This window comes from Bos indicus x Bos taurus, chromosome 11 (assembly GCF_003369695.1).
Source record: "Bos indicus x Bos taurus breed Angus x Brahman F1 hybrid chromosome 11, Bos_hybrid_MaternalHap_v2.0, whole genome shotgun sequence".
In the NCBI taxonomy this organism is placed as follows: Eukaryota; Metazoa; Chordata; class Mammalia; order Artiodactyla; family Bovidae; genus Bos; species Bos indicus x Bos taurus.
The window spans coordinates 72,407,930-72,430,329 of NC_040086.1; the positions used below are offsets into that span (position 1 = coordinate 72,407,930).

Here is a 22,400-nt window from a genome sequence, read left to right on the forward strand (position 1 = left end):
CACTGCCTTGTGCAAAGATGCACGTGCAAAGGTCTTCACCGGCCATAAAGAGCTGCAGGCTTTCAGAGGAAAACTCGTCACTCCTGGCTAATGAGGCCTTGGCAGATGACAATGAGGAAAAGAAGACAAAGAAGGCCAGCCTCCCCTCCCAGAGGCTGGTAGGCAGCACAGTGACAGCATGGCATCTGACTCTGGAATAAAGATTTCTCAAGGAGGGGGTGGGGGGACAGTAACCAGCAAGCTGCAGTTTTGGAGCAAGGCGGCACCCTGCACACAATTTTTGGTACACACTGCAATATAGACCGTAGCATGGATTGGTGTGGTAATCAGTTGTACTGATGATAAGTACTGGGGCCTCTCTTAGAATCCTGCTGGGAGTATCAGTTGTTACAACCAGATTGGAAAGTGATTTGGCAGCACGTTCTAAAGCTAAACATGTGTGTCTTCTATGACCGGGCACTCTCAACCCCCAGGAACATGCCCAGCAGAAATGTACACACGTTTGCTAAATGATATGTACACAACATTCACAGCTGCAGCATTTGTAATAGCCCCAAACTAATGACCTTGTTGATGGTGGAATGGCTGGGTACTACATGGGCTTTTGTACAGTGGAACACTAGTAAGCAACGAAAGTGGAGTAAGTATGATGTGCCACAACATGGGTGAATTTCACAAAAATAATACTGAGCAAAGGAAGCCAACACGAGGGGACAGACGGCCTGAGTTCATTTACATAAAGCACAGTCAAAAGCAATCTATGGTGAATATACAGAAAACCACTGACATCTGCACTTTAAATAGGTGAATTGTACGGCTTGTGTATCTCAATTAAGCCCTTATTTACAAGACAAAAAGACTATGGTATTAGAAATCAGGATAGTGGTTCTCCTTGGTGAGGAGTAGTGACTGGGGAGGGGACACAAGGGGGATTCTGGGTGCCGGCAATGTTTGGTTTCTTGATTTGGGTGCTGGTTACCAGGGTGTGTTCAGTTGTGACAATTTTTTGTATTTAGAATCTGTGCACTTCTCTATATGTCTGCTATACTTCAATAAAAATAACCAGAGGGCTTTCTGGTGGTCCAGTGGTTAAGAACCTGCCTGCCAATGCAGGGGATATGAGTTCGATCCCTGGTCCGGGAGGATTCCACACACTGCAGGGCAGCTAAGCCCATGCACCACAACTACTGAGCCCATGTGCCGTAACTGCTGAAGGCTGTGCACCTGGAGCCCATGCTCCACAGCAAGAGAAGCCACCGCAGTGAGAAGCCTGGGCACCACACTAGAGAGCAGCCCCCACTCGCTGAAACAGAGAAAGCCTGCACACAGCAACAAAGACTCAGTGCAGGAAAAAAAAACTTAAAAAAAATTTAAAAATTAACCACAAACAAAGCAGGCCTGGCCTGGCAGGGCTCAAGTGCATCGACATGGTGAGCTGAAAGTGCTCACTCACTTCAGAAAAGCCCTGTCTGCCACCTGGGTCCCCTTGTGAGGACCCTGCTAGTTTGTATGAGGATGGGGATCCCCATTTCATGACTGAGGCATCACCTGCATGGCCCCAGAGTTATTCTCAGAGAAGAAACTAGGGAGGGTTCACAAAACACTTCTCTTCCCTGGGCTTGGCTCCAGTGGGCAGCTGTGGCCTGGGATATCATCCTCGCCTCAGCACAGGCTGGGCTATGGCCACTGTGACTCCTCACAGCTCAGCCTTCAGGGGTCTGATCTGCTGCTCCCGGACTGGGAACGAGGCATATCCTCAGGGAGATCTTCAGGGCCACTTGCTTGAGGTGGGCTAGCCTGTAATGTTGCAACTCCAAGGCCACTCCAAGGCCTGCCCCAACCTGGCTCTTCAGGGTGGGTTTGGGGAGCACCAGCAGGAGGAGCACTGAAGCCCCCAGGAATATGGATCCCAGAGAGAGCACCGAGCATGGGAGAGGGGCTCCCTGAGGACCCCAGAGAGAACAGAGGCGAGATTTTAGGGTACAGGGCCACTGGGGATTTGCAGCAGTGGACCAAAGTAGGACATAAGACTTTAGCCACTGAGCCAGTGGCCAGTGGACTCCTTTTATCCAGGGAACATTAGAGGCTAAGTCCTTTATAGATCAGATTGTACAAAGGGCTGCTGCTGAGGCGAGGGACTTCTGGCCCTTGAGATTCTGATTCAATTCTGCATTTGAAAAAAATCTTCATAGATGAATCTGATGCATAGTTGGATGTAGAGACCCACATGGATAAATATCAATCACTTATTCATTCAACAAACATTTACTGGTCAGCTACTCTAATTCTAGGTCAGGGTCAGGCTCTAGAAACACAGAAGAATACGGTCAGGCCTTGCCCTTAAGGAGCCCATAGTCTGAGCTTCAGAAAGAAGCCTGCATGTGACAGATAATTACAATGCAGAGATGACAGCAATGACAGGATTTTGGAGCACAGACAAATGGTGAAAAAAACCTATTTGTGATGCTTTTGAGAAAATGTAATTTCGTCCTGATTCGTTTGTTTCACAGGTCTGAATTTTTGTATTTTGCATGGAAGCAGCTCAAGCCCAGCTCAGTAATTCTTAAATATTGTCCATGATAATTCACTCTGGAAAGAGGGCCCACCACCAGTGGTTTTCAAGCTGTTTTTAAAAAATAACAAGCTAGGAAAGATAATCGAAGATAGCTAACTATGTCTGTTTCATAATTTCTACCATTAAAATCATCTAGAAGAAGCATATCTATTTTTCACAACTTGGGGGAAATTAACTTAGCTTATCATACATAAAGGAGTCCATTAGACCAACCCCCTCCACCTCCCTCACCATACATGCATAATAACAAACACCAGCTAATCCTCCTCTTCCTCTAGATCGGCACTACATGACATAAGAACATAAAAATAAAATCAGTTCCTGGCCTCAGTACCTCACTTAAGTGATGTGATTGGCAAAATGGGCCTAAATGCCTCCTTTTCCCATAATCATGGAAATCTATGACATTTAGCCCAAAATTTCCTGTTTTAGTTGCACAGTGGCCCCTTTCAAGGCCAAATTTCTTCTTTGAGCAATACAGTGGGAGTACCCTGTTCATCAGGGTCCAGCCTAGAGCAGGCCCAGAAACAGAGGAAGCCACTGAGGAAGCACCTTCAGCACCCAGAAGCATTATTACCTTGGTCCCATGGTAGAAGTCGTCCACGCACGTGGCATTCATGAAGGTCTGGTGGAAGTGGGTGCTGGTGTCGATGCCTCCAGGGATCACCAGCTTCCCCGTGGCATCAATCACTTTGGCCCCTCCAGGGATCATGAGTTCACGGCCCACTTGCTGGATGATGCCATTCTCGATGTAGACATCAGCCTCGTGGGTGCAGTCATCGTTCACAACCTTGCCTCCCTTGATGAGAATCCGCACGCTGGCTGAATTGGCAAGCATGTTCCTGTGAAAGGTGAGAGGGGGGCATTGGTCAAAGTCAAAGTCCCTTTTCATGGTCACCAAGGTTCCACCCCTTCCTGTGAGAGCCCAAAATAAATGGGCAGAGTTGAGGGAGCAGGGATGGGGAAGCAGTTTCTCCATAGCCTGAGAACACTGGTCCTACAGCCAGCTGGGGTCACAGGCCTCCCGCTAACCTCACAGCAGGACTACTTGGGAATCATGACACTGCAGCAATTAGGGTGAAGCTAGAACCCAGAGAAACATCGGTTTTCAGCTTCTTAAGATGTTGTGGGGATTGTAAAGAATTTTCATATCTCTTGTCTCATTTTGGGCTTCCCTGGAGGCTCAGACTGTAAAGAATCCACCTGCAATGTGGGAGACCTGGGTTCTCATTTTATTACTACAACAGTCCAAGAAGTGGCATTTCACAGATGAGAAAACTGAAATTGCTATTAAGGAATTTATGGCTACTAACTAGCCAAGTCAAACCCAGAGGTCTTACATGAGGAATGTCCCCACTAAACCATATATGGTCCTAGAGATATTGGAGGCTCCCAGGGCGTGTCTCAGAGGGCCAAATTCTCCAAGTCTCACAGCTGTTTGATTCATGCCATTCTTCAGATGGATTCTGCTGCAGTTCACCCTCCTGTGTTTGTGTTAAGAAGCCCACTACCACACTGAAGCTCCCTAGCTGACTGCATATTGATAAACTCATCCGAAGAGCTTTTGAAAGCATCCATGCTCAAGCTCCACCACTGAAGACTCAGCTTTATTTGGTTCAGTCTGTGCCCCCAGAATCTGTTTTTCAAAAGCCACAAACCTCTACCATACACTTAAAGAATTAACACCAATCCCTTCCAGAAAATAGAGAAGGAAACCTTCCCAAGTCATTTTATGAAGTCAGTATTACCCTGATACCAAAGATAGACAAAGACAGTACCAAAAAAAAAAAAAAAACTCTAAAGTGATACCCCTCATGAATGTAGATACAAAAATTTCTAACAAACCTCAGCAAACAGAATTTAGCAATATGTAAAAGAATTCAAAAATCCCACCCATGTAAATGGGATTACCTCCAGGGATACAAATCTTGCTCAATTTTTGAAAATCAATCAGTGTAATCCACCATATTAACAGGCTAAAGAAGAAAAATCACACAATCGTATCAGTTGATACAGAAAAAGCACTTGACAAAATACAACACCCATTCATGATGAAGACTCTCAGGAAAGTAGGAATAGACGTTAACTTCCTCAAGTTGATAAAGAACATCAACAAAAAACCTGTAGCTAAAATCAGAATTAATGATGAAAGACTGAACATTTTCCCTGCTAAACTGGGAATAAGCCAAGGATGTCTATCTTACCACTATTATTCAATAGAGAAAGTCCTAGCTAGCAATATGACAAAAGAAAATGAGATGAAAGACACAGCAATTGAAAAATTAAAAAGTTGTTCTTATTTGCAGGTGACGTGATAGGGGCTATGCAGAAAATCCCAAAGAATCTACAAAAAAATCTACTAGAACAAATAAGTGAATTCAGCAAGGTCACAAGGTATAAGATCAACATAGAAAAAGCTATTGTTTTTCTATATACTAGCAATGAACACATAGATGCTCAAGAAAATTGAAATACTTAGGCACAAATCTAAGAATGCACATAGGATTTGTATGCTGAAAAGTACAAAACGCTGGTGAAAGAAATCAAAGATCTAAATAAGTGGAGAGACATTCTATGTTCATGGATTGGAAGGCTTAACATAGAAAAGGTGTCGATTCTCCCCTAATTGATACACATGTTTCAGGTTGATTTCAGCAACTCTCTTGACTATTCGGTATCTGAATAGAAACTATTTTCATTTAGATTTAGAAAATATAAATCTGACCAAGCAGAGGGAGATATACCTCCCTCCCACAGTGACACTGCAACGTCATTGTGGGCTCAAAGAAAGCCGACATTTTTACTCAGTAAACTTATTCTTAAGGATCCAATCAATTGTCCCCTCTTTTAAGAAGCTTTCCCTGACTCCCTCAGTACCTTCACTGACTTCATGGCACTGGAATCTGTCTCCACCTCTGCACTAAGTCCTCAAAATCAAAGGCATAGCAGTGAGCACTGTATCTGCCCAATCCTCACCCCCAGCATCCAGTACAGGAAATTCAAACTGCGGAAAAAAAAAAGAAAAGAATGAATGGCCGCCTCTATTGATACTTGTGCACCCAACAATCAAATGGTTTAAAGCAGTAGGCCAATTCCACATTTGTTGTCTGGGACATTTGGCAACTCTGTATATAGGATAATGCTCAACTTTGATCCCTCTTCCAACGCAGCACATCACTGTGAGCAGAGCAAAGAAAGCAACACACTATCTCTCATCCTCATCATTTTATTTTGCCTGCCAGCAGCCAAGGTACAGGAAGCCTGTGTCCCAGGATGAAAGGTCTTACAATCTGCTGAAGGAATAACTCTTGCAAGGGAATAAGTCAGCTAGTTGGAGAGCTTAGCCTGCTCTCCTGAACTCACTTGGCTAGGCAGTTGTTTTTTGTTTGTTTTGTTTTTTTGTCAAATCGACCAGGCTGGAGTGCATGGAATCTCCACACCAAGAAAGTTTACAGTCTGAATTCAGCTTAGACTGTCAGGTCCTTCTGCTGTTAGGAGAGGCTCGTCCACTGGGGTCTGCTGCTGGGAGATGCTGGGAAATAAGACAGGTGGCTGGGAGTAAGCCTCCTTTCCTTACACTGTCTCCCATGAACATCTGGCCCCTGCCAGGCATCCTTCTGACCTTTGGGGAGAAGGGATCCCTCCCCTAGTGTGGAAGGAACTGGGTAGAGAGAGTGGGGAGGAATCGGGGAGGCCAGAGGGGCCAGAGGGGAGACCGGGACTGTCACAACAAGCCTGTTGTCTGAAGCTGGAATAAAACTGACATATGTCAGGAGAACTTTTGTCCTAAAATCTAAAAACTGGAATTTTAATTTAATACACAATAATCAGGAAATGAATTTGGTTCTTAGGTGATGGACAAAACCTTTCTGGCTGAAGGAAGCCCAGAAAGCCTTCAGAGATGCAATCTCTTTCTTCCAAGGCCAGAAGTGACCACAAAAGGAGAGATGCAAGTTCTCAGCGAGAAATAATGGTGATAAGACACATACAATCCTCTGTGCAAATATATAATCCTCACCTTTAAAAAGAACTTTAAGTAAGTTATGAAATTTAAGAAATTTATGCTGGGAAATTGCTGCCCAGTCATTATGTCAGCATGGTAAATGAGAATATTGATTTGCTTATTAATCCACAGCACATACTCATGGCACACACCTGGAGGGTGGAGACCCTGGAAGAGTGATGTGATAATGATTTACCGGGGTTTCTTGTCTGAGCTGTGATGCTGGAATCATCATAAGCCAAGGGCGTCTTCTTCAATAGTAACAGTAGTAACAAGGCTCTTAGTAAGCTAACACCCTGTGCCTGGAATTTAATTCACACAGCAGCCCCAAGAAGTAAGAACAAGGCGGGAGGTATTAGCCCTATTTTAAGAGAAGGAAACAGACGTTTTGAAATAACAGGTAACCCATCAGAGCTCATACAACTCCAGGGTCTGGGACTTACAGGGAAGGTTATCAGAGTTACTCTGGGTAGAAGAGTTTCAGATGATTTTTATGTTCTTGACAGTTTTTTATATTTTTCAAATTTTATACATTAAACTTGTATTACCTTTTAAAATATAAAAAGTTGTGTTAAGAAGGTTTTTTAAGCTACAAAGAAGCCAGAAAGAATCCAACTTGATGCTTCACTAATGTCCAGTGGGTTCAGTCCCTCCCTCTGCCATCCTCTATGTGAGGAGATGAAAAAAAGACCTGCTCCTAACAGCTGTACCTGAATCCTTCTCTAGAACACTTGGGCTGCCACCATGACTCACCTTATCATTTTCCACTTCTTTGTTGGAAATCCCTGAAGGCTAACCAGGCTCTGAAGAGGCTGGGTACCTGCAAATCTGGGGAGTCCTGCAGCCTCTCTGGTTGGGGGATCCCATTCACAGAAGCCTGCTTTAGTCCTGGAACTCCAGACTGGACTGGACTCCTAGGACTACCTTAGAGGAAACTCATTCTCAGAATTTAGAGGATTCTAATAATGATCTTAACAATTAGCAAACATCTATATACTGGACCCTTCCCAATGCCCACCATTTACATTATCTTATTTGATTCTTACAATGCCCTGAGATAGATACTCTTATTGCCCCCAGTTTTACCATAAAGAAACTGATGCTTAGAAAAGTTAAAGGAACTTCTTCAAAGTCACACAGCTAGTTTATAACAGAGTAGGGTTTGAAAGCCAGTCAATCATTTTTAGAGCAGTTATGAACTGAATGCTTGTGTCCTCCCAAAATTCATGTGCTGAAGTTCTAACTTCCAGAGTGGCTATATTAGAAGATGAGGCCTTTAAGGAAGTTTTTAAGGATAAATGAAGCCATAAGGGTGGAGCCCTGATCAAATAGGATTAGTGTCCTCGTAAGATGAAACATCAGAGAGCTCCCCCTCTCTCCCCTACCCACTTTCACCCCCATAAACTGTGCTTATGCTCAGAAGAAAGGTCATGTGAGGACACAGCTAGAAGGCAGCCAGAAAGAGTCCTCACCAGAAACCAAGCCTGTAAATAATGGCTTCAGTGTAAATAGTGGCCCGACTGATGGGTCTGATTGGCACAGAACTGTCAGCTCCCTCCAACCCTCTGGCAGACTTACAGCTTCAGATTGGGGGGTGTAGTCATCACAGCTACCTGAAAATCTTCAGTGTTTTGGGGGTTACCAAGCCTTGGAACACTCCAGTCCTAGACTGGTGTGTTGGATAATAATATAGCACAGTTGCTTAAAGTTCCCTGCCCAAGGTGTTTGGGGAGAATATCTTTTTAAAATGAATATTTGTGTGCATGAAAATATTCTATAACTTCATTCCTCCCCAGTGTCAAGCACTGGAGATAACTCTGAAAGGACACAGGCCTTGCTCTCAAGAAACCCAGTCTTGGGACCTCCCTGGTGGTCCGGTGGCAAACACTTCATGCTCTTGAGTTCTGTCCCTGGTCAGGGAACTAGATCCCACATGCTACAACTAAAACCCAGCACAGCCAAATAAGTAAATAGTATTTAAAAAAAAAAAAAGAAAGAAACTCAGTCTAGTGAGTGAGAGAGACACAAATAATTGCATTACCAAGTGCTAAAGTGTCAAGGGGACATTTTTTGCCTAAAGACCTTAAATCTAACTTGATTTAGACTAGGTGTCTCTCACCAGGTACCAGATGCCAGAGCTGTGACTGGGTGAGACCAGCAGGTTGGTGATGGGAGGAGTGTCTTTTGTTACACCAGTGTCCTCCCACACATTTCCACATTTCCAAATGGTCTGCATCACCAAGATGTCTCATTCCTCCTGATCCCCCCTTGTTGTTGACTTGTGTGATGGTTGACATTCATTATGCTTCTCACCTCCTCCAGTAACCTCATTAGCACCTCATTCTTAGAGTTTTCCCTGCTAGTCTTTGCTAAAAGAAAGACATACTGGCATCTTTTCCCACAGTGTCCCTGCTGTCTGTGCGTGTACCATGTGTGTATGTACATAACAAAGTGAGGGTGTGTGTGAATGGGGAGATACCTCGGACCTCCTAGGAGAGTCCCCCTAAAGAGAAAGGATTTGAACACAGTTGTTGAAACTCATGCTTTTAAACAGTGCAAATACTACAGGCCATGATGGTCTTTCCCTCTTCTCTAGTGGGGCAGCATATTCAGAGAACATCCTTATCAATGGTCATGGTCAAAAAGGTCAGGATTGGTTTTACTCATTTATGATGCTTTGAGTCACTGATTTGATTCTAAAACCTGACTCTTTGTGACCCTATGGACTGTGGCCTGCCAGGCTCCTCTATCCATGGGATTCTCCAGGTAAGAATACTGGAGTGAGTTGCCATACCCTCCTCCAGGGGATCTTCCTGACCCAGGGATTGAACCCTCTTATGTCTTGTGCATTGGCAGGTGGGTTCTTTACCACTAGCACCAACCTGGGAAGCCCCATAACTGCATATATAGAACCAGTCTGGCCCACTGGCTTATTACACGCTGTGGACTGAATGTTTAGGCTCACCTCTCCCACATTCATATGTTGAAGCCTTAATCCCAACGTAATGGTATTTGGAGCTGGGGTCTTTGGGAGCTACTTAGGTCATGACGATCTTGTAGTTTCCTAATAAGAAGACACACAAGAGATCTCTCTTTCTGCCATATGAAGACACAGAGAGAAGACTGTCCACAAGCAAGAAACTCTCTCACCAGGAACTGAACTGGCTGGCACATTGATCTATCTTGGACTCCTCGGCCTTCAGAGCTATGAGGAAGGAGTTTCCGTTGCTCAAGGCACCCAGTCTCTGGTATTCTTATTATAGCAGCTCAAGCTGACTAAGATACCACATTAGATAGCAATAAACATTATAGTCAAATCATCATTAAGGAACAACTGGGCCTTAAAATACACCTCCTTTAAAGATTTCTGGTTATATCCTACACTCCCATGGGTTTAACCAAAAACTGATCATCCAGCTCTTCTGTCTATTCAAACAAAAACATTCAAATCACATCTCTGTCCTCCCAGGAAGAAATGGGGGAAAACACCAGATAGTTAAATACTATTAGAAAAAATAATTCAGGGGTATGAAATTCTAGAGCTGCACAGATTTATCAAGTGGACCCTGACTTTCTCTCCAGTGCTGGACTTTACCAACAGGGACCTTGAATCGCAGGGAACCAGTCCAGGACTAAAGGGGTGGTGTTTTGCTACAAATATCAGAGATCTTAAGAATCTTACAGTATATTCAGGGAAGCAATGATGCCTTCCTCAGAAGGACAGTGGATATCTCCAATATGCAAAGATTTATCCAAGTGTACACAGCTCATATCTCCCCAGTTTCCTGGCCCTTATGTTCTTGAACCAGTAGTGGGTCAGAGTTAAGGTGATGTGCTGGTTGGGGAAAGAGGGACTTCCGGGTGGGGAGGGGAAAAGCTATGAGCTGGGAGCCCAGTCTTAAGAAAGCTTCTTCGTGTTTAAAATAGTAACAATTATTGCTATCTGCTCTCCCACAACCGTCTTGCGGGATGACAGTAAATTTCCTGCACTGCCCACCTTCCTGCCATTTTTACTGTCATTGAGCAGCTCCAGAAAAGAAATGCATGGTTGGGTGAGGGGTGCGGGGCACTTTGCCAAGTGGACAGTCAAGGTTACAGCAGCTCTGCTTCTCATTCATGAAATGCACACACCCTACACTCCTAGAAGGTGCACAGTGTAAGTCCTGCCAAGGAAATGCCAACCCCAACGCTGCGTTTGGAATTGCCTGCTTCTGTCAACACCTTCCACAGTTCCCCGAGCCTGCAGGGAGGTGTGAGACGAGGAGAGCAGCAGTCTGTCCAGCACAGCTGCCTCCTGCCAGCCGCTCAGCCGGCGGAAGCTGAGCGGCTCCAGCTCTCAGCACAAACGTCCGAGCCAAAAGACACCGCAAAGGGACACTTCTTACAGGAAGACCTTGAAACTAACCCAACAGGTATTGGTTTAAGATGTATATTCCCTCTTAACAGGCATTGGTTGAAGACTCACATTTCCCCTTTGGGTAGAAGCCACAGGAAACCATGTGATCTTTAGAGACAATTGGTCACTGTGATAGCCAGTAATATACAAGAGCTACACAACTGCCCTGTGACATGAAGGTCCTGGGCATTTAAGCTGACCCTAAGAACAACCTGGGGTGGAAGCTGGAAGGGCGGTGAAGCCACTCAGGTCACGGGGGACATGCTGAACAGCAATGGCTGGTCCCTTGCTCCAAGCTGATAACATTTGTTATAGGATCAAAAGGTAATATAAGTTAGGGGTTTGGGAAAGAAAAGAAAACCATGCAGCTATTTTTCTTCTTCTGATCAGCACATGGGGAAGAGAAACAGAGTAATGAGAGAGCCATCCCTGGAGGGGTGTTTGTGCTCAGTGCATCCTGGGATGATTCCGAAAGAGGATTCTCTTGGCGTTGAAAAATGAGAACAAATTAATGATTCAACACAGCATAAAAACCAAAAAGGGAAGTTTGAGGTGAGTGGGAAACAGCTAAGTGTTTACATTAATAAATTTGATTTTTAAAAAAAGTAAATTGCTTTCTACATAGTAAAGCACCAAACAATTCTTGACTAATATTAAAGTGCAGTGTAATTTTATAACTAATTCTTAACTGGCTTTATAAATTCTTGAGTAGATCTTAAACAATTTTATAACCTACGTGTAAGGTATTAATATAAATAATAATGACACAAACACCAGTGAACTCAGCATCGTCATTACCATTCATCCTGGTACCTCCTTCATCGCAGCTCACATCCCCCTCCTCAGAGGTAACTACTCTAGTGGATTTGTATGAACTAATGACTAATAACAATTAAGTGACAAGTAACAAAAAAAGGACAAGATCACAGATGTTCCCACCCCATGACTACCTCTCCCCATATCCCACAGTCATGCTTCACCTACTTCTGACTGCTTCCTTTACCACCTAGTTCTCTGCCTGAAGCAGAAATCAGAGAACCTCCACTATGCTAATAACAAAGGAGTGAGGCATTTCAGGGCTTCCCAGGTGGCTCAGTGGGTAAAGAATCTGCCTGTAATGCAGGAGATTCAGGAGAAGTGGGTCCGATTCCTGGGTCAGGAAGATTCCCGGAGGGTATGGCAACCCACTTGAGTATTCCTGCCTAGAAAATTTCACGGACAGAGGAGCCTGGCAGGCTCCAGCCCATGGGGTCACAAATAGTTGGACATGACTGAAGTGACTGAGCATGCACACATGGGGCATTTTAACATCATCCAAAGGCCCACTGGACCATTCCGCTGAGTTGTCCCAAGGCAGCATCAATCAGTTCAAAACCAACTGCACTGTCCCCATCACCCATCCAGAAATATGGGACTTCTCCTGGATTCCTCTCCAACCTAGGCCAGTATCAGAAGGGCTGGTGTGCACCTTGGAGCTTTGTGAGAAATATTTTGCGGGATTCTGGAAGTAGAAGCCAACCATGGGGAGAAGAACTGGGAAAGGTAAAAGGGCAGGTCCTCCATCTCTCATCTGGGGCTCATCAAAGACTAGTGGGGACCTGGAGGCTGGGTCCTCCAGGCCTGTACAGGAAGAAGAGCTAGTGAGGCTGAGGGGTAGCCAGGGAGGGCAGAGGCTAGAGTGGTTATGGCCGATGTTACCCCCCTCCCTTCAGCCAAGACACAGTGGATCCTGCATCCAATAGCAACACACTCTTTCTGCATCTAACTGGCCAGGCAGAAGTTGCTAACACCCCAGGGGCTCTATAACCCAAGGGCTGAGCAGGATCTAGGTTCTGGGTGGCAGGTGCCAGCTGGCCCAGGATGTTTGTAACTGGGGACCATGAAGCATCTGCATCTGGAATACTGCCACCACCTTGGTCACCATGTTGTAGAGAAGGTAGTGTGGGACAGGTAGGACAGGACAGGGCAAGACTACAGGTGAGAGCCCAGCACCAGGGCAGCCTCTTCAGTAAGCAGTCTGTCAAGTGATGGATGTGAATGTGGTGACCGAGGAAGGGCTTGCTCCTGAGAAAGTGTGAATTACCAGCTTAGACCAGGAAGGTGCCATGAGTGGAGCCCAAGGGCGAGCCTGGCTTCTGGGAAGGCATATATGAATCCACCAGGGGTGAGTCCTTAACAGGCTAAGATCAAGTAAGTGCTTTGAATCCCATAGGTTCATCAGCCCAGCCTGGCCCTGCGGGGTGGGCTTACTGATCAAGCACCATGAGGGCAAAAGTGAAATTCCAAAGGATTAGCCATGAGAGGGTGGTAAGAAATGGAGCTGCAGGCCACTTGTTCAACGAGATTAGCTACGAGAATTGAGCAGTTGTTAGAAGGCAAAGCCGAGTGCGCATGTGAGTGTGTGTATTGCTGATCCAGGATGGGCTTCTCCATGTGCCTGCTGTGAGCATTCTGGCCTGGCATGACCAGTCTTTGCATTTGGGCAACAACCCAGCTCCTTTTAGGCACCCACTGACTCACTGAGGTCAGGCAGCTCATGTGAGATCCTGGGAGGATGAACACCAGCAAACACCAGTAAGTATATGTAAAATCTCCCTTCCATGAGCCCAGCTGCTCCAGGGCCCTGGAAGAAGGGCAGAGGAAGGGGCGCACACACTGGAGACATGACTTCCTGCCTCCTGATTGAGGCTTTAGCCAGAGAACACCTGGTTCTTCATGACCAGTAGAGTCACCACTGCCACTGCCACCCTCCGGCTCTGGTCGCCCCTCTCCAGCAGATTCCTCAGCCCTGCTGTGCTGTCCATGCTCTCTCCAGCTGTCTCCAGTCCCCAGAAATAATTCCATCAGCTCCCGTGGAAGGACAGCAGCTGCAGCTTAAGGGTGTCCAGTGGCCCACAGAGTGGCTGCTGCCTAGAACGCCAGCCAAATGGCAGAGAGGGCCAGGTCCATGGCCAGAAGAAGGGGGCAGTGCGTTTCTCACTGAGACCAAGATTCTCAGATGGTGGATGGGAAAGACAAACAGAGCAAAGGAATGAGTTTTCCCAACTGTAACAGCATCACAGACCTGGGCTACCCGATAAAGTCTGGATTTTGCAAAGAAATAGAGCAGGAAAATAAAAATGCTTTTTGTCTTTTAAATTGAAAATGAGTATGAACTAACCACAGCCACATACAATGTCTTGAAAACAATATAATTGAAGAAAAGAAGGAAAGAAGCAAGACACATAGAGTAAGGTCACTTAATATCCAAAAACAGGCAAAAATGTTTTATAGGCATATAGTAGTAGAATCCTTCCCAAGTGGCGCTAGTGAAGAATCCACCTGCCAATGCAGGACATGCAGGAGATGCTGGTTCTATCCCTGGGTGGGGAAGAACTCCTGGAGAAGGGGCTGTATGTGGAGACAACCACAAGCTTTCTTGAGAGCTATAAATACTCTAGTCTTTTACTAGGGTGGGAACTAAGACGATTTAAATTATTCTTTAAACTGTCCATGTATTTTCTGTGCTCTTCTGGATGTATCTCACAAAATATTTAAAAATTAAAAAAAAAAAAAACGGAACTGCATGCTAGTACACAAAAATGATATATCAAGCATTATTACAACTGGGTGAAAATATACATACAAAAAATAGACCAGATGAAAATAAACAACAAGGTTTGTTATGGGATTACCCGTGATTTTCCCCTTCTAATTTTTCAAATTTTCTATATAATATCATATTAATTTTATAATGAAAAATAAATAATTTAAAACAACATCCTTCTATATTGTTTGAAAAAAAATTGACATAAGGTGAAAAAGTTCCTCTTTTTAGGAAGTCTTGCCATCAACCTGCCACTTTCTGCCACCTAAAGCCTAAAATGACCAGGCTTTAGGACAAACCAGTCTCCTCCTTTATTTTGACTCTTAAGTAGATTCAGAAGGACATACACTTCTTTTCTCTGACTCCTTTAATGAGGAGTCAGATATTCCATCTTGAGCTTAAAATGTGCTTCCAGCCCTCTCTCCCAAATGTGATGCTTTTACCAGCCACTGAATTACACCATTAGTGCTTCCGCTCAATCAATGAGCTCGCCTCTCCCATGCCTGCTTCTGCCAGCTGCCTTCTCATGGACCCAACTCATCAGCATCATGAGGCAAATGGATATTTCTACCCGATCCAGAATTCCTGGAGCCTGAGAAGAAAATCTCATCAGTGTTTGTGAACATGAGTGACTAATGGAATCCAACTTTGCAGAGATGGGCACAGTAGGGTGGGTGAGCCCCCGCAAGCTTACCAACTGCCGGAGACTAGCTCACATGGGTGAAACAGCTGGGCACTTGCGGGAAGCACCTTGCACTAGGAGTGTTGGGCCAAGTGGGCATACTTAGGGGACTAAAAGAAAGGACTAGGGCTGAACATGACCAACTTCCCCTTGACGGGGGCAGCGATCCCCTTGATTGTGTCCTCATTTCAGAGACCTGTTTAAGGGACCAGCAACTGAGACTGAGTGCGACACAAACGAGGCTGGGAGGGTATGAAGAAGAGATGGAGTCGGGAATGGATAGAGCAGTGCCACAAGTACCAAACTTGGGTTTGTCCCTCTGGCTGTGTGACTGTGGGCACATCCTTCACTGCTCCAAGCCCTTCTTCCCAGCTGTAAAGTGGCGATCAGCACCACCCACACGCCAGCGCTATTAAGCTCTTTTTGTGTCAGGCTCACACACAATTTCATATAAATCTTACAACAACCCTATGAGGTCATTAAACATTATCATCCCCATTTTATGGCGCAGGAAATTGGGTTGGAATTCAAATGGACTAGACTGGAGTGCCTTGAAAGCAAAGCCTATACCTTATTTTATCCTTCCCAGGGCTTGGGACGCAGAGTGGGCTCATTAAAAGTCAGTTGAAGGAAAGCAGGAGGACTGGTCATACGAGATAGTGGTGGGAAAGCATTTTACAAGTACGAAGTGTTAGCCACAGGAACCAGCTGCTAGTGATGGCAAGGAAGGGTCTCAAAAGAGAGTTCTGTGATGGTTGTGAGGGTGTTTGGTGCAAGCCTAGGGGCAGAAGAACAAAGCAGGCATTCTTTGGGATGAAAAAAATGACAAGAGGCAGAAGCAAGCAAGGATGGGCTGGGAATGGCACTTGGGGAACTGCCTTGGGGCCAAGAGGTTAGGTGGGAATGAGGAAGCAGCTTGGAGAGCCAGGGTGTGAAGTCACAGAGTGTAGAGCAAGAGGCTCTGGCTTCTGAACAAGATCTGGGGGGTCTGGGGGGCCCTGAAGCCTTCAGAGAAGGATGCCAAATACAGTTGGGGGATAGAACCATGATGTGGGGGCTGGTCTTCCTGCTTCTTACCTGTCACAGCCTAAATGGAGGCTAGGAGAACAGCGACAGTGGTGGTGACTTTGGCATGAGGATGCAGTAGGTTAATTACAAGATGCTCACAGAATAGAAAAGGAAGGAGCAGAGCTCGGAAAGGACCAAATGCTGGGTCTCTGGAGGAAAAGGCAAACAGAGTGGGGACGACAGTAAGAATGGCAGCCTGGGCAGACAGAGCGAGCAGAGAGCTGTGGACAGATGGAGCCCAGCTGTCAGGGCACGCCCGTGCTTTGTGGAAACACACTAATAAACAGTGATTTACGCCGCTCTCTCCAGGAATCTCTTAGATCAGTCAGAAGATGGCCGCTGACCCAACCACCCAAGGTAAGGAGGTGGAGGAGCCCAGAGTGTGAGTTTATATTTACTGAGTGCTGATGCTGGCAAAGACTGAAGGCAGAAGGAGAAGAGGGTGACAGAGGATGAGATGGTTGGATGGAATCACCGATTCAGTGGACATGAACTTGGGCAAATTCTGGGAGATGGCGAAGGACAGGGAAGCCTGGCATGCAGCAGTCCATGGGGTTGCAAAGGGTCGGACATGACTTGGTGACTGAACAGCAACAATAGTACTATGTGTCAGGGGCCGTGAAGGCTCTTAGCACGGGGCATTTAATTAAAACAATGTCACACTTGTCCTTGGAGGTGACAGGCTACCTCCCTAGACAGACTGGAGGGGATGATTAGCCTAGGTGACACAGCTTCATGGAAAGGAATTGGAGTAGGGGTAAATCTACACCGAAAATACTAGAATCAAAAGGTGTGGGCCATGCTAATGGGCTAACAGTTTTATTCACTTGTGTGTTGAACTTTTAGGAGACACGGCAAACAAAACACTCTACTCAAACAGTGTCCATTCTACCCATTAAGTCTGTTTTTTATCCTCTTTTCTCCAAACCCACCCCCTGAGTCCAGGCCCTTGTCAGCTACCTGGATAGGACATCATTGTTACCAGGATACTTCTAATTGGTCCCCCAGCCTTCACACTGTTGGTGCACTGAGCTTGCTAAGATGCCAATCACGTCACAGGGGCAGGCTTAGCACCTGCTAAATAGTACTGTATTAAAGTGCCAGATGCTGAACCCCACCCCCCAATCCTAGAGCTCACAAGTCGGTAGTGAAAAGAAATTCATAAATGGATAATTTCAATATGAGTTAAGAGGATAGCTGTGTCAGTGCCGGGAGGGGCAGGAAGCACTTAACACTGACTGGGATAAAGGACTGCTTCTCAGAGGACGTGCCCTTGAGGGGAGTCTTGATAGTTAATTAGGAGTTCACTAGCAAGGTGGGGGAGAAGACAAGCATGCGTATTCCAAACAGCAGCAGAGAGGTGCATTTGGGATGATTTATGTATGTGATGTATGAGGATGAAGAAGAGGCAAAGCCCAGATCATCCACCGTCTGGTGGGCTATGCCAAGACGGTGGACTAGATGCTGAGGGCAGCAGGAAGGCTTGCTGATATGGCAAGCAAGGAAGTGACATCATTATATTTGCATTTTATATAAAAAATAAAAGTATAAAATAGAAATATAGAAAGATACTTTTATAAATTTTTTGATAGGTTAAGCTTTTCTTAGCATAATTCAAAGCCAGAGACTATAAAACATAAGATTGATATGGATATGACTAAAATAATAAAAAAAACTGTGTTGCAGCAAAAGATATCATGATAAAGACAAATAAAAGCTGGTTATGCCATGTTTGCCACATATAACCAAGGATACCTATAATACATAAGAGCACTTATAAATCTTAAGAGAAAGATAAGTATTCCAGTATAAAAACATAGGCAAAGGATATGAATAGGTAACCCACAGGAGTGGGGGGAATCCAGACAGCTAAAAAGCAGATGATGCTCATTTTTATTAATAATCACAGAAATGTGAATTAAAACAATGAAATCACATTTTCACTTACTATAATGGCACAAATAAGAGAGAACAATGCCCAGAACAAATGAGAAAAGCATGCACTCAGACAGCAGTTCAAACTGGTACAATTTTACCAGAAGGAAATCTGAACATATATATGAAAACTTGAAATGTGCATTCCACATCCAAAAACTTCTTCTAAGAAAATAATTGGACCATCACACAAAAATGTATTATGTGGGTATTTCATTGCATTGTTTTTACAATAGCAAATATTTTAAGAACAAGCTGAAGGTCTGTCAATATGAGGACTGTTTAAATAAATAATGGCATATTCACACAACAGAAGGCTATGCAGCTATTGTAAAGGATTGTGTAGATCTCTAAACACTGACAGGGGAGGTTGTCTATGATCCAGCATTAAGTGAAGAAAAGTAGGTTATAGAACAGGACCATGGTTACTTGTGTATTTACATATAAATGAAATTTCATATATATATATATGAAATCTCATGTATAAATATTCATATATATGTACATAAACTCACACATAATAAGTTTTTTGCATAAAACACTATTAACTGCTGGAGTCTTGGAGAAAGAGAATTGTATCAGGACTCAATCTCTCTGTACTATTTGATTATAAATTTTTTAAAATAAAAAATTAGCTGTGGAATCGATGAAAGCCCTGGTCAAGGGGGCAGTAGCACCGGAGGAAGTCTGTGCCAGGGCAGGCAATCTGTGAGCAAGTCAACATCTCTTGTACATTTATTCAACTACCATTCATCAGTACAGTATCTCGTGGCTTATGGGTTTGCTCTGCTCAGATGTCTCAATGGCCCTTCAAATTCATCGCATCTAAAACTCATCACACTCTTGTTGGCACCTGGCTCCTCTCCCAGTGTCCCCCATCTCAGTGAAAGACACCCCATCTGGGACCAAGCCAGCATTCCGGGGCAGCATCTTCAGGGAGGTGAGCAGATGGGGGCCACCTCCACAGGCAATAGTGGATGGCCCCCTTCTTTCACTCTTTTCACCTGGGCCCCAGACAAGACAGCATCTTTTCAAATGGCTGCAAAATAGGAGCTGAACACCCTCTCTAACCCAGCCCATCTGGCTGCTGCCTTTCTTGAATGAACAGTTGGAGAGAGAGAGTGATGGATTGTTTGGGGTTCAAAAGCTTTTCCTGGTGGCTGAGTCTGAAAAAGTAGAGATACCTTCATTCACTTAAACAAAAAAAGGTAATGAGCTTTTCCTTCAGTCCTTGCTGGGCTGTAGAGCACCTGCTGAGTAACTGCCAACATAAGGAATGAATAAGTCTATATCTCTGAAAGCAAATAAATGGGAGTAATGGAAGTCTGGTTGTCTGCCCATCTAATTCACCCTGAATGCCAGCATTTCCTCTTTTTCTTGTTCACCTGCTCCTACTAGAAAAGAGGAGGGATTGGAACAGATGATTCCCCCGTCTCCTTCCCAGAAGGCTTGGCCAGATTCCCTAGGTTCCCGGTCCCTGGCTACCTCTGGGGACTAAAGACTGGAACTGAACATACTAAGGCACCCAGTTAGGATACCTGGCTCGGGACAAGCCCTGACTGTGTGCTTCACCTCTTCTGCTGCTGGAGGTCAGAACCCCAGATTCCACATTAGGTACTCAATGCCCTGTGCCCAAGTCTGGCTTGGTCAAGGGCCCACTATCTCATTCCCAGTAGGTTGGCACATTCATCCTTCTTGTTGCCTATCACCTTGTCTGGGAGTTGGAGCCTGCTCATCTGCATCTGAGGCCCCTCCACCAGTTGGTACACTCCTGCCACCAACTGCCTCCTCTCACCACCTAGGCCTACACTCCGGTCACTGTGCTCTACCTGCTGTTTTCTGCCATGTGCCTGGGTTCCCTGCCAGCAGTGGCAACTAAGCCGGAGGTAACTACTGTTCTTGTGCTCCAGAGCGCACGTGCCCCAACTAGAGTCTGTGTCCCACAACAAAGATCCCATGCGCTGCAGCTAAGACCCGATGTGGCCAAATAAATAAATAATTTTTTTTTAATGAGCAAAAGATTTGAAAAGACACATCACAAAGAAGGTACAGATGACAAATAAACACAGGAAAAGATGTCAACATCATTGATTATCAGGGAAATGCAAATTAAAACCACAATGAAATATCATTGCCCATTAAAAAGGCCAATAATATTAAAGTTTTTATATTATTTGCAACTCTTTGCAACCCCATGGACTATACAGTTCATGAAATTCTCCAAGTCAGAATACTGGAGTGGGTAGCCTTTCCCTTCTCCAGGGGATCTTCCCAATCCAGAGATCGAACCCAGGTCTCCCACGTTGCAGGCAGATTCTTTGCCAGCTGAGCCACCAAGGAAGCCCAAGAATACTTGAGTGGGTAGCCTATCCCTTTTCCAGTGGATCTTTCTGACCCAGGAATTGAACCAGGGTCTCCTGCATTGCAGGAGGATTCTTTACCAGCTGAGCTATCAGGGAAGCCCATGATGAAATATCATTGCCCACTATAAAGACCAATAAGTATGAAGGCTAGAATGGATATGGAACAACTGGAACTCTTGTACATTGCTGGTGGAAATTTAAAATGGTGCAGCTCTTTTGGAAAATATTTTGGCAATTTCTTATAAAGTTAACATAGTACTCAGCAAGCCCACTTTGTAGGTAGTTGCCCAAGAGATAAAAAGATATGTGCACACAAAGACTTATCCTTGTAGTAACTTTTTTCATTGTAGCCCCAAACTGGAAACAACCATAGTGTCTACTAGGAGGTGAGTGGACAAACAAATTGTGAATACACTACTAGTTCCAAATAAAACTAACAATAATAAAGAAACTAACTCCCAGAGAATGGAAGAAAATTCTGAATATAAAGAATTGCTACAACTCTGTAATAAAAAGACATAACCCAGTTTAAAAATGGGGAAAGGATGTGAATCAATATCTCTCCAAAGAAGATACATGAGTGGCTAATAAACGCATGAACAGATGTTCATTTAGCCATCAGGCTATGCAAACCAAAACAACAGTACAATACCACTTCACACCCACTAGAATGATTATAATAAAAAAGACGGATAATCAGAAGTGTTGGCAAGGATGTGGAGAGCAATTGGAACCCTCATACACAGCAGTAGAAATGTAAAGTGATGCACTGCTTTAGAAAACAATCTGGCGATTCTTCAAAAAATTAAAGAATCACCCTACAACCCAGAAGCTCCACTCTAAGTTTATACCCAAGAGAAACGAAAAGATGTGTCCACACAAAAAATTACACACAAGAATGCATATAGCAGCATTATGTTTACAAATCCATGCATTGGGACATTATTTAGCAATAAAAAGAGAAGAAATATTGATTCATGACACAACACGGGTGAACCTTGAAAACACCATGCTTAGTGAAAGCAGTACTCATACTGGAGTACATACAGAAACCACTTGTAACTTATGGGCTGTATGAACACAGCCCATGAGACTGGATTTGAGCCGTGGGCTATCATTTGTGTGCCCAATCCATAGATTTAGTAGGGTTTCTCAGTCTTGGCATAACTGAAATTTGGGGCTGGTTAATTGTTTGTTGTAGGGACTACCATATGCACTATAGGATATTTAGCAGTACTCTTGGCCTCAACCCACTAATGCCAGTGGTACCTGCACAGTTGTGACAACTAAAAATGTCTCCAGACATTGCCATATGGCCCCTAAAGGGGCAAACTCTCCCATGGTAATGCGTGAGTATGTGAGTGAGTCACTCAGTCATGTCCGACTCTTTGTGACCCCATGGACTGCCCCCTCCTTGGCTCCTCTGTCCATGGAATTCTCCAGGCTAGAATACTGGAGTGGGTTGCCATTTCCTTCTCCACTCCCATGGTAGAGAAACACAGATCTGCAATGATAGCACATCACTGGTTGGGGAGGAGAGGGGAAGGGGATTCAATAGAAAGAGGCACAAGGGGGGACTTGCCTGGTGGACCAGTGATTAGACTCCTTGCTTCCAACGCAGAGGGCATGGGTTTAATCCCTGGCGCGGAACTACATGAGCCCACATGCCAGGCAGTGTGGCTAAAAAAGTATATATATGTATATATATATGGCATAAGGAAATTTTGGGTGGTAATAGAAATATTCCATATTTCAATTTAGTAGTAATTATTCAGGTACATAAATATGTCTT

General features: G+C 44.7%; 1 protein-coding gene across 3 annotated transcripts in view; it reads right to left on the reverse strand.

The window, feature by feature from the left end:
• DPYSL5 (dihydropyrimidinase like 5) overlaps positions 1-22,400 on the reverse strand; it is an 89,539-nt gene that overhangs the window by 49,015 nt on the left and 18,124 nt on the right. For 2 of the 3 annotated variants that reach the window (XM_027555873.1, XM_027555875.1), the window contains exon 2: positions 3,153-3,417. In XM_027555873.1, the coding sequence (XP_027411674.1) occupies positions 3,153-3,413 (261 nt within the window). In that variant the 5' untranslated portion in view covers positions 3,414-3,417. Of the gene's footprint in view, positions 1-3,152; positions 3,418-5,452; positions 5,575-22,400 lie in introns of those variants that run through there. The other variant, XM_027555874.1, reaches the window with a different exon arrangement.